Here is a 17,867-nt window from a genome sequence, read left to right as displayed (position 1 = left end):
CGACCGCTGCTATGTCACTGGTGAGATCTGCCTGTGTGGCAGCTCACTAGTGACCACTTAGTGATGCACCAGCGATCCATTTCGTTGTCGGGATCGCTGGTGCATCGCTAAGTGTAACGGTACCTTAAGACCCAAGGGGATTGCCTGGAGTCGCTTGTTCTCCTCAAATACTATTATTGTCATCTAGACGGGGGTCATATATTATCCAAAGATGCTTCATCTTTTTTTTAACAAGAAATGTTAGCACTTTGTTCTGTATTCTTTGTAAGAACCGTCTACCTTTTAGTTATCTCTTGCCTTTTTTTTTTTTTTTTTTTTTTTTTTTGCGCAGTGTTCTCGCCTTACACCGTCTGAAAATGTCTCGTGTCAAAATCCTCTCTCCACACCAGCGTGTGACTCCTCCGGACCCCAAAAACCATCTCGTCTCGTCAACGGACTCATAAATTGGTTAGTGTTATCCGTTTGCTTCTGTCACCAATGTAACCAGATAGTTAGGTCCATATATATTTGGACTGAGACTTTTTTCTAATTTTGGTTCTAGACATTACCACAATGAATTTTAAACAAAACAATTCAGATGCAGTTGAAGTTCAGACTTTCAGCTTTCATTTGAGGGTATCCACATTAAAATTGGTTGAAGGGTTTGGGAGTTGCAGCTCCTTAACAGGTACCACCCTGTTTTTAAAGGGACCAAAAGTAATTGGACAGATTAGGCTGCTTTCACACATCCGGCTTTTTGAATCCAGCACGATGCGGCGAAATTTGGAACAACCGGATCCGGCTTTGTCCCATAGAGTTGTATTGTCGCCGCACTGTGCCAGATGGGTATGCGGCGCATCCGGGTTTTGCCGGGTACGGCAAGAAGTAGCCGTCCAGTGTCTGCAAAAAAGTTCGCTGCAACGTTTTTTTTGACAGCGCCGGACCGGTTTTTCTCACAGCACATGCGCGGAGACTGTGAGTCTCGCGCTGCTCTTTTAAATGTGGGCGCCACTGTATCCGGCCACGCAGGCATCCGGTGTCTCCGGCACATCCCGGATCTGCCCCTACGGCTTTTCGCTGCACGGCACTGGAGACACAAAGCCGGATGTGTGAAACTAGCCTAAAATAATTGTAAATAAAATGTTCATTTCTAGTACTTGGTGGAAAACCCTTTGTTGGCAATGACTGCCTAAAGTCTTGAACTCATGGACATCACCAGACTTTGTTTCCTCCTTTTTGTTGCTCTGCCAGGCCTTCCCTGCGGTGGTTTTCAGTTGCTGTTTGTGGGCCTTTCTGTCTGAAGTTTAGTCTTTAACAAGTGAAATGCTTGCTCAATTGGGTTGAGATCAGGTGACTGACTTGGCCATTCAAGAATATTCCACTTCTTTGCTTTAATAAACGCTTGCGTTGCTTTGGCTTTGTTTTGGGTCATTGTCCATCTGTAGTATGAAACGACGACCAGTCCTGTGTCACATCAATAAACAGCCATGCATACCCAAGCCATCACACTGCCTCCGCCGTGTTTTACAGGTGATGTGGTATGCTTTGGATCATGAGCTGTACCACGCCTTCGCCATACTTTTCTCTTTCCATCATTCTGGTAGAGGTTGATCTTGGTTTCATCTGTCCATAGAATGTTCTTCCAGAACTGTGCTGGCTTTTTTAGATGTTTTTTAGCAAAGTCCAGTCTAGCCTTTTGATTCTTGATGCTTATGAGTGGCTTGCACCGTGCAGTGACCCCTCTGTATTTACTTTCATGCAGTCTTCTCTTTATGGTAGATTTGGATATTGATACGCCTGCCTCCTGGAGAGTGTTGGTCACTTGGTTGGCTGTTGTGAAGGGGTTTCTCTTCACCATGGAGACTATTCTGCGCTCATCCACCACTGTTGTCTTCCGTGGGCGCCCAGGTCTTTTTGCATTGATGAGTTCACCAGTGCTTTCTTTCTTTCTCAGGATGCACCAAACTGTAGATTTTGCCAGTCCTAATGTTCTAGCAATTTCTCGGATGGGTTTTTCTGTTTTTGCAGCTTAAGGATGGCTTGTTTCACCTGCATGGAGAGCTCCTTTGACCGTATGTTTCCTTCACAGCAAAATCTTCCAAATGCAAGCATCACACCTCAAATCAACTCCAGGCCTTTTATCTGCTTAATTGAGAATGACAGAACGAAGGGATTGCCCACACCTGTCCATGAAATAGCCTTGGAGTCAATTGTCCAATTAGTTTTGGTCCCTTTAAAAACAGGGTGGCACATGTTAAGGAGCTGAAACTCCTAAACCCTTTAAACCCTTCATCCAGTGTTAATGTGGATACCCTCAAATGAAAGCTGAAAGTCTGAACTTCAACTGCATCTAAATTGTTTAAAATTCATTGTGGTAATGTCTAGAACCAAAATTAGAAAAATGTCTGTCCAAATATATATGGACCTAACTGTAAATATGGGGGTAGACAAGGTGGCCATAAGGCAGTCGTCTCATGTCCTCATTGGAGGCGCTGCTCGGATGTTGGGGCGTCTGGTTTAGCAGCTCCACTGTAGTGAGCGATAATCAAGTGTCACGCTCCTTTGACGAAAGCGTCCTGGATGTCCTAATTTTGGTGCCCTAAATCCACTAGAACAAAGTAGTTACACTAATGAATATAAGGGGTTTCCATTCCTCCGAACAGTCTGGTGCTCCATGTACTGACTAGCAGGGTTTTGTTTTTTTTTTTGTTTTTTTTTGTTTTTATTTCCAAAATCTTTACAATGTCTTTGTGGTTAATTTTTTTTACAAATCATGCAAATTGTCTCTTCAGAGACGAAGAGGACTAGACCTCTAGTGCCACCTATTGGAAGTACCACTCCTAAAAGTCAATGTCGACCCTTTAACGAGCCTTGTTACATGACTTAGGATAAAAGCCAAGCCAGAATCTCAATTTGCAGACACTGTTTTGGGGTACTGCCCCTAGTCAGTGCAAAGGGTTTGGCTGTGAGAGGCACCTGACCGATATCCAAGACTGAATTTTGTGACCTTTTTAAAAAGTCAAACTTGAGGAATCATTTAAAGTCTGGGAAAAGCCACATTGATGTAAAAATCAGAACTAAACAGACAACTTTTTGACAAATTATAAAGTTACTAATTGAAGGTTATTTTTGCAAAAATACCTGTCGAAGATGCAATGATCTGTGCTGAAAGAGTAGCCTTTGGTGTATGAAGGGTGATTCAGCCACTGTGGTATAATCTTTCAAGGCCTCTCCAATTTTGACCCCTCAGATCCTTAGCTACATGTAGAAGTGTCCTAGACGGTGGGGACTTCTGTCCAGTACTGTCAGTCATCATACACTGAGGTCCTATGATTTCTCTCCCATGCAGCGTGCGTTCCAGTCTGTGTTGTAATGGTTCCACAGAGGATCTGGATCATGAAGTGCTGGGGAAAAAACGTCGAATAGAAGGCCTGCCTGCAGCACCAGCGCTCCCGGACCCCACTTGCATGGCAGCCAGAACGCGACCCATGCGTGGGCACAAGAAACGCAGATTGGTCAGGTCCAGTGACGTGTCGTCTCTCAGTAGGAAGGTAATGATATACGTGTCCTGACCAATTTGCTGGTCTTGACCTGTTCTAGCTTTGTTATGCAGATCTGAGATCAGTATAAAACCAGACTGTAATTCCTCGTTGGGTCACTTACTGGATTTCTTGCTCTTAGACTTGCTGGGCTCAGATCTTCTGGAGCCCTGCAAACTTCTACCTACCAGCTGCTATCCGTCTCGACTTTTGATTATTCAGCCTGGTGTGACCTTGTTTGTATAGTGTCACAATTATCACGTTGCGGTCAAGTAATCATAAGAGGAGCTAGGGATGTCTGCAGGTAATAAGTCTCCCATCTGTGACTATGGTAAACTGACCAGACCGTTGCACCTGGGTCCTACTTCACTCCTCTCTGCTGGTTGTGGTAACTTGCGACTTTATCAGCTACATCGGGAGCCCAGCGCTGACGTCCTGTCCAATATTGAGTCTGGGTATAAGCACCAGGACCAGCCATGGAACTGGAGGTCTCTGTCACTGCTGCCCTCTGATCACACAGCATAATGCTAGCAGTATATTCCCTGCAGAAACCAGAGGCTCCCCCTAGTTTGCCCTCACAAATCTGGAAACTTGTGATATTACTGTCCTTGCCCCTGATGGCCTTAGGCCGGTTTCACACTAGCGCATTTTCAGCGCGCGCACGGCCGGGGGTAGCTCCGCCCCCGATCCGGCTCTCTGCCCGGCGTGCCCGCCCCTTCCTTGTAGCGCCGCCTCCTAGCGGACAGCGGCGCCTGCGATCGGCGCACCCTATCTTTAGCATAGGGTGCGCCGATCGTGCGCAGGTCGTGCGCTAGTTGCGCTTTGACCTGCGCTGCGCACTTTTGACGGTGCGCCGTGCGCGCCAAAATCCAACTTTTCGGATTTTGGCGCGCACCGTCATAAGTGCGCAGCGCAGGTCAAAGCGCAACTAGCGCACGACCTGCGCACGATCGGCGCACCCTATGCTAAAGATAGGGTGCGCCGATCGCAGGCGCCGCCGTCCGCTAGGAGGCGGCGCTACAGGCAAGGGGCGGGCACGCCGGGCAGAGAGCCGGATCGGGGGCGGAGCTACCCCCGGCCGTGCGTGCGCATAAAATGCGCTAATGTGAAACCGGCCTTAGATGTAACATCTATGGTGGAGGTATATGAGCTATTTGCAGCAATATTCCCCACCTCATTCAATTGTTTATATTGTCAGCAAATTCTTATTCTGCAGTTCTCATTTGTGTGATTTGGTTACTGGCTGTCTCTTGTGATTACTGTCCGTTCTTTCCTGGCCCTTTGTGTAGCTGATGATCTTTTCTTGTATTTAGCCTCAGAAGCCGTTGTCTGCAAAGTGCGGTTGTGAGCCTCCAACCACCTGTATTTTATGTGGATGCAAGACCAATGTGAAGGCTACCCATCCCAGCACTGTGTGTGAGCGGCTGGCACTAGCGGATCCATGCTACCACCCCATCCTCTCCTTCCCCTACGGTAAGCCGCTGGTGGGACCCATCGTATCCTCTTCACTGCATGTAACTACAGCTAGAAGCAGTGGCTGGCACTGTTTTATTTTTGCTGTTTATTATTGTGATCATTCACAAGCAATAATTGAATCTTTGCATGGTTTAAAGGGGTTGTCTCATCGCAGGACATGCCATAAATGTCTAATACATGGGGGTCCCTCCTGCCCTCAGTAGGGAGGACCCCCCTCTCTAACCGGAATTGTTGCAGGCTTTGTTACTGTATTGGTCGCACATACTGTGCATCTGCCATAAACAACTGACAACCCCTTTAAGGAATGGCTGCCGTACAGTTGTGTGAAAGTGTTTGCCCACTTCCTGATTTCCTATTCTTCTGCATGTTTGTCACACTTTAATATTTCAATATGTTTGGTGATCTGAAACATTTGACAAAGATAACGCAAGATATCACACAATGCAGTTTTTAAATGAATAACTTTATTAAGGGAAAAAGAGATCCAAACCTACAGGGCCCTGTGTGATAAAGTGATTGCCCCCTAAACCTAATAACTGGTTGAGCCGCCCTTAGCAGCAACAACTGAAATTAAGTGATAATTGGTAATGAGTGTTTTACAACGCTCTGGAAGATTTTTGGCCACTCATCTTTGCAGAATTGTTGTAACTCGGCCACATTGGAGGTTTCAGAGCATGAACCGCCTATTTAAAGTCAGGCCACAGCATCTCCATTGTATTACTGTCCAGTCTTTGACAAGGCCACTCAAGTCTTACTTTTGTCTTAAGCCATTCAGAGGTGGACTTGCTGGTGTGTTTTGGATCATTGTCTTGCTGCATAGCCCAAGTGCACTTCAGCTTGAGGCCACGGACAGATCGCTGGACATTCTCCTTCAGCTTTGGTAGACAGCAGAATTCACGGTTCAATTTACCGCAGCAAGTCTTGAAGCAGCAAAACAACCCCAGACCATCACACTCCACCACCATATTTTACTATTGGTATGATGTTCCTTTTCGGAAATGCTGTGTTCCTTCTACACCAGATGTAATGGGACATAAACCTTCCAATAAGTTCAAGTTTGGTCTCGTTAGTCCAGAGTATTCCCCCAAAAGTTTTGGAGATCAAGATATTTTCTGTCCCAACTAAGACGAGCCTTTGTTATTGCACAGAAGTGGTTTTAGTCTTGGATCTCTGCCATGCAGGCCATTTTTTCCCCAAGTCTTATTGTGGAGTCATGAACACTGACCTTTACTGAGACAAGTGAGGACTGCAGTTCTTTGGATGTTGTTGTGGGGACTTTTGTGACCTCTTGGATGAGTCGTCGCTGTGCTTCTGGGAAGGTTCACCACTGTTCCATGTTTTCGTCATTTGCAGATAATGGCTCACACTGGTTCTCTAGAGTCCGAAAGCTTTTGAAATGGCTTTAACCTTTTCCAGAGTGATGAATCTCAATGACTTTTTCTCCGTTTTTCAGACTTCTTTGCATTGCGGCATGAAGTCTAGCTTTTGAGGATCTTGTGGTCTATTTCACTGTCAGGCAGGTCCTATTTAAGTGATTTCTTGAGTGAGAATAGGTGTGGCAGTAATTGGGCCTGTGTGTGGCTAGGGAATGTGACCTCAGCTTCCCAAAGATGTGATTAAACCACAGTTTATTTTTGTTTTAAAATGTGTGTGTGTGTGTGTATTGGGGGGGGGGGGGGGGGGCATTGCTTTTTCATACAGGGCCCTGTAGGTTTGGATTTATTTTTCCCTTAATAAAGACCTTGATAGAAAAACTGCGTTTTGTTATCTTTGTCTAATATTTATATTTGGTGATCTGAAACATTTAATTGTGAGAAAAATGCAAAATAGGAAATCAGGGAGGGACAAACACTTTTCACACAATTGTGTATGCATAAAAAGGCAGCAAGTAAGTCAATAAGTTACTGACCTGCCAGTTTCTGCTTGATCGGCCGGCCATCTGTGTATGGTGGCCTACTATTATGTGTTATTACTATGTAGCCATTAGATTAATGTTTACTACGTTCTGAGGGTCCAAAGTGGCCCAGAGCGGACGGCTCTGGCCGATGTCGCCTGCGTCTCCTGACTGATAACGTGCGCTCATTGGCTCTTTGCTTCTAGATTCTCCCCTTAACTTGCACTTTGAAGCGTTGCTGAAAGACGACAGGCAGCTCCGGTTTTCTCACAAACTCAAAGCTCTTAAGTTTTCTCAGCTCAGCAAGAAAACCTCAGAAAGGTTTCGAAGAGACTGTCCTAGCCCGACGCCAGATTTCACAGGCAGTAAGTGCCTCAGGATCCCGCTTTCTGGAAAATACCTGTATACCTGCTGGCAACTTTCTGTGGATATTGCAAACCCTTTAAGTCATTTGTGACTTCTTTATATTGGGGTTCCTTAGCCTTTGTAGCTTTTTGTGCATTACAAGGACGCGACATAGAATGGTGCGTGGCTCTTTTCTTATCTTTGCCCGTCTTGTGTGTTTCTGCTTGTCATTCCCTCTTTCACCACTAGGGGGCATCAATGACTACTTTGTGCAGCAGTTAGATTAGTTACCGAGAGGCTGATCACCCCTCATCCTAATGATGCCCAGGCAGACCCCTCGTCATGCTGACTCCTCCTCATCCGGGCATAGCAATGGTAACTCTAGACTTAGACCTTACTTCTGTAGCTTGAAAGTGCACCTATCTCCTGTCCTTATAACTTAAAAGGGGTCTTCTGCATATGGAGGTGCTTCTTTTGGCATCATGTATGTGAATAGAACAGGTGCACAACCTGCCAGCAATCATTGGCTGACCCCACATCCTCTGTGCTGCTCACCTCCTGGTGCAGTACAAATAAGCACCTGTGAGTGCTGCTGCAAAACCTCTTTAAGGAGTGGGCAGAGCTACGATTGCACTTTAGCAGGAAAGGCCTGCTGGGGGGATGTGAGGGGAGATTGTGATGCAATCCTGTGCTGAAGATTCCTTGTGTTCTCGAATGGAGGGTCTACTGTCCCCCGTCGTTGCTGGCGCTGCGTCTGCTGTACGTGGAGAGGTGGTGACTTCTATTAGTTTCCAAAAAGGCACCGAAGCGTGCGTACTCATCTGTATCCAGATTCTGGCGAAAAGGAAAAGCTGTGCATGTGCCTGACCCTCTCCATTCACAGCGGACACTGCAGCAGGAGAGGCTGTGCTCGGGGGGCACCCCTCTTATCCCTAGTATAATGCTTCCATAGATGTAGTAACTATCCCCATTGCTACCGGAGTCAGGGAACGCTGTACTTGGCAAGGATCTTCATAACCTCTGAATTAGCCCTCAGTTGTAGATGATCACATGGAGAATAGGTGCATAAATGCCTGCCGGGTCCAGGGACCACCTCATGCATTATCTGTGATGCAAATCTACAAGTGTAATGGATTCATGGTTTTGGCCGGCAGGGTCTTTATTTCGAGAGGACAGGCAGTACAGAGGATTGCCGAACTCCAGCATACACATATCGAGCCCCATCACTCCAAGACCAAGCAATGCAGCCCAGCAGCTTTCATCCCTCACAGAAATCCCCCCTTCATCCAACTCAACGGTAAGTGCATATCCTGGAATAAATGCCCGGAAAGCTGTAATGGTGACCATGGCGCCTCTATACCTGCTTTTTCCCAAACTTTCATTTAATGCCTCTTCTCATAAATTCACACCATACATCTGTGCCCCTTCTACATGTCCGTGTTCTGTGCGGCAGGAGGCTCAAAACATGATGCATGTATTCTATTTTTTTTTTTTTTTAGGCTCTCAAGCGAAAAAGGTTTGAGAATTCATACGACATAGATAATATTGTCATTCCAATGTCAATGGCGGCTGCGGCTCGGGTGGAGAAGATACAGTACAAGGAAATCCTGACCCCGAGGTACGTGGTTACCTCTGCACTAACCCCGATGCGATTTGTGATGGAACACTCTGGAGCTGAGTGCCAGTGGGGTACCATGACAGCTGGGGTGCCCTGATGGGCCCTGTCACCACCATCTTGCCACTTCTGTGAGGCAGAGACTGATTTTAATAGGACACATTATTACTGTATATTGCAGTACTGAAGTGCAGCAGTATATAGTACAGGCAAATGTTCAAATTCCCTATATCCCCCCTCTCCAACTTAAAAATAAGAAACTTAAAGTAATCTTATTTAATATCATCACATCTGTTAGGTTTTCATACATTAGCTTAATACTCAGCCTGTAAGGCAAATGCTGTAAAAGAAAATCTGAACTCCAACATTACTGTTTTTGTTTTTTATAGTCCTACCTTCTCCAGACTATGCAATGAGAAGGCTATCAAAACTTAATTATTTCTATAGCACCAGCATATTCCGCAGTAATTTAGAGTAACACATTCATCAGTTACAGGAGGAGTGAGGGTTGCGCTCGCAAGCAACTATATGTAGAAAGTACTGTTATGTACGCTCCGGACATGATTATAGTAGGGGTCATGATATAAAGCTGCATGATTCGGTCATCAACCTGGATCTATAGAAGTTCAGTTACCAAGTACTATTGGGTGCATGTAGACAGATGAATAAGAGGGACCAAGTTCTGAGGAAAACTTAGCAAGAGGAAATGGATGTGTTTTTAAAGCACGCTTAAAAATGTGGGGTCTAGGTATTAATCGGATCGTCTAGTGCATTCCATAAAACTGGTGCAGCACGAGAGAGGGTAGTACTGCACTGTGGAGAGGATGAGATGTAGGGAGAGGTGCAGCACTGTGGAGAGAACTGGTAGTGTGGTACAGATGAGATTTAGTGGCAGTACAGAACTGTGGAGAGGATGGGGGAAGGGTGGTAGACAGAGGAGATGTAGGGTACTACAGACCTGTCTCTAACCTTCCCTTCATCTCTAAACTCCTGGAACGCCTGGTCCACTCCCGTCTAATCCGCTATCTCTCGGATAACTCTCTTCTCGACCCCTTACAATCTGGTTTCTGCTCTTTACACTCTACTGAAACTGCCCTCACTAAAGTCTCTAATGATTTAATAACAGCTAAATCGAAAGGTCATTGCTCCCTGCTGATTCTCCTGGATCTCTCTGCCGCATTTGACACTGTGGATCACCAGCTCCTCCTCACTATGCTCCGCTCTATAGGCCTCAAGGACACAGCCCTCTCCTGGTTCTCCTCCTACCTCTCTGACCGCTCCTTCACTGTATCTTTTTCCGGCTCCTCTTCCTCTTCTCGTCCCCTTACTATCGGGGTCCCGCAGGGCTCAGTCCTAGGCCCCCTCCTCTTCTCTTTATACACTGCCCCTATTGGACAAACAATCAGCAGATTTGGGTTCCAGTATCATCTCTATGCTGATGACACCCAATTATACACTTCTTCCCCTGACATCACCCCTACCCTAATTCAAAATACCAAGGATTGTCTGTCTGCTGTCTCTAGCATCATGTCCTCCCTCTATCTGAAACTAAATCTCTCTAAAACTGAACTTCTTGTGTTTCTCCCCTCTACTAACCTCACTCTACCCAACATCGAAATAACCCTGGAGGGTTCAACCATAACTCCCAAGCAGCATGCCCGCTGTCTTGGGGTCATATTCGACACTGAACTTTCCTTTACTCCGTACATCCGATCACTCAGTCGCTCTTGTCACCTGCATCTTAAAAACATCTCCAGAATCCGACCTTTTCTCACCTTTGAAACTGCTAAGACTCTTACTGTCGCTCTTATTCATTCTCGTCTGGACTACTGCAACTCTCTTCTGATCGGTCTCCCTCTTACCAAACTTTCTCCTCTCCAATCCATCTTGAATGCGGCAGCCAGGGTCATATTTCTGTCCAGCTGCTTCACCGATGCCTCCATCTTGTGCCAGTCATTACACTGGCTATCTATTCGCTACAGGGTCCAGTATAAACTCATCTCTCTCACCCACAAAGCTCTCCACTGTTCTGCACCGCCTTATATCTCCTCTCTCATCTCTGTCTATCGCCCTACACGTGCCCTCCGTTCTACAAATGACCTAAGACTAACATCCCCCGTAATCCGAACCTCGCACCTCCGTCTCCAAGACTTCTCTCGTGCTGCTCCAGCTCTCTGGAATGCACTTCCCCAGACGATCAGACTGATACCTAGCCCTGACCTATTCAAGCGCGCTTTGAAAACCCATCTCTTCAAAGAAGCCTATCACATCAACTACTCGGCAAGCTAACTTTGCCCTGTTCCCTCCTTCCAAATATTATTCTGAATCTGCACCCTACTATTCATCTGTCTCCACACCCTTCATGCACATGATAACTGCACTTGATACTTGTCTATTGCACTTAAACACACGGGCTGATGACCGGATCATGCAGCTTTATATGAAAATCCCTATTATAATTGCCAGACCTGAATTAACAAGCATTTCTCACCTACTGTGTCCCCCCATTTCCTTGTAGATTGTAAGCTTGCGAGCAGGGACCTCACTCCTAATGTCATTGTTTGAATTGTCTTAACTTGTATTGAATTTATTGTCTGTACATGTCCCCGCTTAATTGTAAAGTGCTGCGGAATATGTTGGCGCTATATAAATAAAAATTATTATTATTATTTATTATTATTATTATTATTATTATTATTTTTTTTTTTTAGGGTAGAACAGCACTGGAGAGAACGGGTATGGTGGTACACATGAGATGTAGGGGGCAGTGCAGCACTGTGGAGAGGATGGGTAGGGTGGTAGACAGATGAGGAGGAGATGTAGGGCGGTACAGCACTAGAGAGAACGGGTATGGTGGTACACATGAGATGTTAGGGGGCAGTACAGCACTGTGGAGAGGATGGGCAGGGGGTAGTAGACAGATGAGGAGTTGTAGGGCAGTACAGCATTGTGTAGAGGATGGTAGTGTGGTAGATGAGATGTAGGGTGGTGCAGCACTGTGGGGAGAACGGGTAGGGTGGTAGACAGATTAGGGAGGAGATGTATGTTGGGGCAGCACTGGAGCGCTTTGTGGGTGAGCACTCTGTAGTGGATGGGTAACTAGTGTAATGACTGGCACAGGGTAACCTAGTTACATAGTTTTGAAGGCTGAAGGAAGACCTTATGTCCATCTAGTTCAGCCTTTTTTTAGTGCAGCTGTTCTGCATTGTTGATCCTGGGGAAGGCAAAAAACCCACAGAGTAGAAGCCAATTTTCTCCATAGGGAAAAAAATTCCTTCCCCTAAGCTGGGTCAACCATCTACCTATAATCTGTTATTCATAACCTTCTATACTGTTACTCACAAGAAAAGCATCCATTCCTTTCTTACATTCATTCAGTGAGTTGGCCAACACCACTTCCTCAGGAAGAGAATTCCAGAGCCTCCCTGCTCTTACCGTGAAGAACCCTCTTCTATGCTGGTGCAGAAATGGTCTTTCCTCCAAACGAAGAGAATGCCCCCTTGTTCTTGTCACAGTCCTTGGTACAAACAGTTCATTGGAGAGATCTCTGTGTTGCCCTCTGATATACTTGTACATATATATTAAGTCTCCCCTAAGTCTTCTCTTTTCTAGAGTAAATAGACCTAATTTTGATAACCTTTCTGGGTATTGTAGTGAACCAACTCCATTTATCATTTTAGTAGCCCGCCTTTGAACCCTTTCAAGTTCAGTAATGTCTTTCTTGAGCACCGGCGTCCAAAATTGCACACAATCCTCCAAGTGTGGGTCTGACGAGTAATTTGTACAGAGGGAGAATTGTGTTTTCATCTCGTTTCCCCAGACCTCTTCTAATGCATCCCATGGCCCTATTTGCTTTGGTGGCAAATAGGTAGAGGCTTTGATGAAATCGCTGAACAGAAATATTGTCCTAGCTGCCGCATTCAGGATGGATTGGAGAAGTGAAAGTTTGGTTAGTGGGAGACTGATCAGTAGAGTTGCAGTAGTCCCATGACCATGAATAAGGGCAAAACCTGCTCTCCTGGCAGAATGGAAGCTGCTGTGTTTGCTGTTTTTGTTGTCTCTTGTGCTTGCTAATAAGTTTAGTGCCCTAAAAAAAATCATGAACCAACTTAAAGTTTATGCAATTACTCATTGTTTCATATGGGTGAAAAAACGCTGAAAGTGATGTGCTGCGGTTTGCAAAAACGCAGCAGTTTTCCAAATCAGTCAGGAAAAAAACTATTTGTGTGCATGAGATTTCTGAAATCTCATGGCTTTTGCTGGTACTGTAAAACGCAACTGAAAATTTGCATAAAAATGCAGCAAAAAATGCAATGTGTAAACATAGCCTAAGAGGTTTTGCAGTTTTAAAGCTGAGAAAAGATCTGATTCTGCAGATGTTTTTAGGCTGTGTGCACACATTGCAGATTTGCCTGCAGAATTTTCTGCACAGAATCTGCATCTCTTGGCAGAAAACGCAAAGAAAAATCCGTGCAGATTTTATGCATTTTTTTTTTTGTGTGTGGTTTCTTTGCGGATTGGCATGCGTTTTTAGCCTTGCGGATTTCATTAATGGAAAGGGTGTAAGAACGCATGCGTATCCGCTAAAAGAATTGACTTGCTGCTGAAAATAAACTGCTGCGGATTCCATGCGGAATTTTCTGCAGCATATGCGAACAGCTTTTTTTTTTTTTTCCTATTGAATTACATTGGTCAAACACTTACGGATCCGCAGCAAATCTGCAACATGCGTACATACCCTTAGGATGCAGGTGACATGACTAAAGTACCCAAATATGGTCTCAATATAAACCGCACCTCTGTGCACAGATAACGAGCAATCTTGCAGCACCATTAAATGGAAAACGACGCGTCTCAGAAAATAATGACCCAAACCTAATATATAGATGTAGGTCTGTTATATGGAGATTTTTTTTTTTTTAAGCCACTAAAGTAACTGATCAGGTTACCAGGTAATTACTGCAGTGAACACCATAAAAACAATCCCTAGACTAATGTGGATAGGCAGGTCTGTTTTCTCACCATTTCATAATGGTTGGGGGGAAAAAATTCTTGGTTTTATGTCATATGTTACAATGAATGTGATCATTCAACTCATCTTGCAAGAAATACTGCCATACAGCTATGCCGGTAGTAAAATAGTTGTTACGATTCTTGGAAGAAGGGGAATAAAAAATGAAAAATGGCTCTCATGTAAGGGTTAAACTATGTTGACAATTTTGTTACTAAAGGGGGTCCTCTGCTCGTTCTGCACATGGAGGCTTGTAGACTTGTCAGAGGATTAAATATTTGAAGAATAAAAAATTTTTGTGACTGTCAAATCTTTTATTTTTCTCAGCTGGAGAGAGTTGGACCCTTCAGAGCAAACCATCCTGGAAGGAGATCCTCAGGTGAGTGTCCCTGCCAGGTGTCGTGTGTGTCTGAATAGCATGCTCAGATATTGGGTACTGGTGACATCACAAGATCTGTAGCTGCAGTATATGGTTGGCACACGGGCACTTGCGATGACTGGCAAAGTCTTTTGCCTACTGACTGCTGTGAGCACATGTGGCCTCCCCTTCTCTTCCCATTAATGATTAGGGCTCCATCGTTGCAGTGGACGTGTCGTATTATGTGACATTCAATCAAATAGCTGCCAACGTTTTACTGCAAAAGGCCAAGTCCGCAATGTAGAGATGCTTATTTGCCGTAGAAGAGGAATCCTAAACATGTGGACCCGACCACATGCCCACTTAGAAAGCAGGTGTCAATTTTTGCCTCCCAGCACTGCTTGGCTGAGCTGTATATTACAATATTTGCTTTCAGAGGTGTGAACACCGTTCCTAATCTGTGCCCCAAAAAAATGCATCAGTCACCAGATGGCCCCAGTTTCCTCTGCAATGTTTGCTCTTAACTGGCATCACCTGTCAGATCAGCAACAAAAGCGGGCGCCTCGTAGTCACCAGTGTGGCAGGAGTGGGGGTCTCGGCGTCACCTGTGAGACCGGCGGCAGGAGCGGATTGACTACGTCTGCCGCTGTAGTTAAACTAGCAGCTTTTTAAAGGATGCCCCTCGGTGTAATGCTGATGAGCAGTCAAGCAAATGCGGTTAATAGAAGTTACAATCTGTCCATAGCCTGAACTATACAATCTTCACATGATTTAATTCCCAGGGTGAATGCCATAAACCCACACAGATTGTATAACTGGTAGTAACAGAAGGTGAAGGACCCAAGCAATCTTAAAGGGAAAGTGCTACCAGTTTTCTTGTAGTTTTTTTTTGTGAAATTAAGCTTAAAATAGTAATTAAAATGTATTCATGCAATATTTGCACTGTTTGCAAACATTTCTATATGAAAAACATTTTTTTTTTTTACAAATGTATACAATTACCACTAGAGGGAGAATTTTCCGTTTTAGACCTCAAGCAGCTATAGTACGACTTACCAGCTTTTACTGTTAGCTGGAAAATTGGAGCAGTAACTGCTGACATCACCATTTCCCTCCCCTTTTGGGTGTTCTAGTATCCCTGGGGCAGAATGAAAAGTAGAATCGCAGGGTAGCACCATTTTGTGGGTGACTGCCCTGTGATCTGCTATCACCAGCAGTTACTGTCTCTCTCCTATCAGTCTTCATATGTCTCTCTCCCAGGTCACATGATTCTCTCACCCCCTTCACAATGTCTGGCCATTCACTGCAGACCTGTAGCTCCTTATGGAGGGTGAATCACAGCCCTGACAGCTCCTTCTCCAATTATGCTGATGGTCCACTGCTCCTCCTTGATGTCTTTGCAGTCTCTGATACTCTGCCTGCATTTTTCTCCTGTCAATCAAGAATCTGTTCTGCTGGAAGCTGTTCTGCTTATGTTAGCAGATCCGAGGGCTCCATGAAAATGGCAGCAGAACACTCCCACTACTGTGAATTGTGCAGCCCACAGAGACTGCCCAGTTCACAGCTGTGACATCTCCATTATAATAGGGTCGGTGTCCATCTGTTATCTCCTATGACCATGGGGTGCCCTAAAGTGTGGGGGTGCCCTAAAGTGTGGTGCTGCTACTATGAAAGCAAGATGTTAGCCCCCAGTGCCTTCTTTAAACTCCTATAACACACAAAATGTTTCAAATGCAATCAAAACTTGGCTATAACAGCATGTTATGCCACATTACATTGATTTATTAATGATCTACAAACGCGGTACCTTCCCTTTAAGATGGGATTTTTACGGATTCCCATAACAATCTGCAGAATAAGATGATTTTCGCTGTTTGGTGAGTCGCTCAAAACTTAAAATGCAAAAATGTGCATATATCCTTTTCTTAATTTGTGCCTGCCCCATCCTGCAATAGCCCATCCCTGCTGCTTGTCAGAAACCTCTTTTATAGTGTTGACTGAAAAACAAACTGATCTTTAAGTTTGGGCAGATTGCAGGCGGTTTTTTTTTTTTTTTTTTTTTAGAATTTTGATGCTGCTGTGCAGGTCGCTCTGCTAACGGGTCGCTCAGTTTACAGTTCTGGAGCTTGTGGTGCATCTGTTCTCCCCTGTGATGGACTCTATCTGGCAGAGGCCTCTGCTCTACATATTGACTTGTCTGTGTCTCCGCAGCTTGAAGACCTGTCTGACGAGACGTATCAGAACCGGCACAATGCGTACGAGGATCTGGAACGCTCCCGCTGGGACTCATGGACTTCGGCTATTCCACCGAGGCGAGGGAGCAGGTACGGAACAAGGGGCTGCGCTCTCCAGCCGCCTCAGCGTGGACTCTGCAATTTATATGGAAAATTCATCTGTTTAGCAGCATGACCAGCGACTCCAGAGCAATCATGGCATTATGCTTGTCCATCTGTGTCCTGAAAAAAAAGTTACTGGGACAGATCTTCCCATCTTTAAGATCCAATAATCCTGTGTCCCAGGAGCGGATTCTGCCGTCATTTGTTTCCATCACTAAATATGCAATGTGTGATGTCCCTAGACCATGGCCATGTTATGGGGGCCTCAGCTGTGGATCTGCACTTCATCTGGTGGGCTCCATATTACTCTGAGTCTTAGATCAGTCAAGAGGAGGCGGCCCATGTGTGGTTACGTGTTTTATAGCAACATACAGGGTATAGTTGCTTGGACAATTGCTACAGGGGAGGGGTGGCTACACTGTATATAGGGGTACTCTGTATTCAGTATATCCCTTACATGTATAACTGGGGACACTGTATAATGTGCAGTGTATAGTCTCGCTGCAGAGCCTCATTCTATCCTTATTGAACACTAAAGAATGGAGAGGTTATGTGGTCCTCCGCTCCCGGGGGGGGGGGGCCCACGGTCGCTACCTCTTTGTTTTTGTTGGAGATTTTAGGCCTGTGGCGCACAAATGATGCTTCAATATGCTTTCTAATTCCTAACGATTTGCAGACCTTTTATATTTTTCTTTTGGTTTTCCCCTTAGGTCCTCTAACAAATCTGACGGTCGATGGACCCCGCAACCTACATCCAACAGTCAAGGGTCTTTCCAGCAGCCGGCCTCTCCGGATATTGGATTCTCCAGCCTTAATGATGTCCCGCTAACCCTTTCATCTGCTGCCACTGACTACCCTGAGCCTTACAGCACTGTCCAATGCCTCGCTGTCCATAGCCGCATCAGGGGGCTCTCCTGGAGTGAAGACACAAGATCTTCCACCCCTGAGGTCCAGGATGAAGAAGAACAAGTTTGTTTCAATTTTGTTTTTTTTTAGTCACTGGTCTCCCGCTGGCCAGCACGCATCGCTGCGTGCGCACGTCCCTTAGAAACCCGATGTGTACCTTAGTTACCAGCTCCCTGCATCAGCACGCTGGTAACTAAGTACACAGTGACGCTGGGCGTTGCTGGTGCTGATCGCTGGTGAAGCTGTCTGACAGCTCACCAGCGATCACATAGCGACTCACCAGCGATCCTGACACGTCGATATCGTTGTTGGGATCGCTGGTAAGTCGTTATTTTTGACTCCAGCTTTACTCTTACAACCCTGCTGATCAGCTGACTGCAGAGGGCCTGACTGTTTTAATTGGTGGAT

At 45.4% G+C, this 17,867-nt stretch overlaps 1 protein-coding gene across 2 annotated transcripts in view; it reads left to right on the top strand.

Annotated features, from left to right (window-relative positions):
- LOC141095857 (KAT8 regulatory NSL complex subunit 1-like) overlaps nucleotides 1–17,867 on the top strand; it is a 74,657-nt gene that overhangs the window by 55,490 nt on the left and 1,300 nt on the right. The window contains exons 4-12 of one of the 2 annotated variants that reach the window (XM_073582222.1): nucleotides 332–447; nucleotides 3,329–3,530; nucleotides 4,832–4,991; nucleotides 7,095–7,253; nucleotides 8,388–8,530; nucleotides 8,733–8,851; nucleotides 14,187–14,238; nucleotides 16,429–16,541; nucleotides 17,264–17,522. In XM_073582222.1, the coding sequence (XP_073438323.1) occupies nucleotides 332–447; nucleotides 3,329–3,530; nucleotides 4,832–4,991; nucleotides 7,095–7,253; nucleotides 8,388–8,530; nucleotides 8,733–8,851; nucleotides 14,187–14,238; nucleotides 16,429–16,541; nucleotides 17,264–17,522 (1,323 nt within the window). The remainder of the gene's footprint in view (nucleotides 1–331; nucleotides 448–3,328; nucleotides 3,531–4,831; nucleotides 4,992–7,094; nucleotides 7,254–8,387; nucleotides 8,531–8,732; nucleotides 8,852–14,186; nucleotides 14,239–16,428; nucleotides 16,542–17,263; nucleotides 17,523–17,867) is intronic. The other variant, XM_073582223.1, reaches the window with a different exon arrangement.

The sequence above is a fragment of the Dendrobates tinctorius genome, unplaced genomic scaffold (genome assembly GCF_039654945.1).
Source record: "Dendrobates tinctorius isolate UK_male_01 unplaced genomic scaffold, ASM3965494v1 ptg000070l, whole genome shotgun sequence".
In the NCBI taxonomy this organism is placed as follows: Eukaryota; Metazoa; Chordata; class Amphibia; order Anura; family Dendrobatidae; genus Dendrobates; species Dendrobates tinctorius.
Note: the sequence above shows the minus strand (reverse complement) of the source record. Positions and strands in the feature narration are given on the sequence as shown.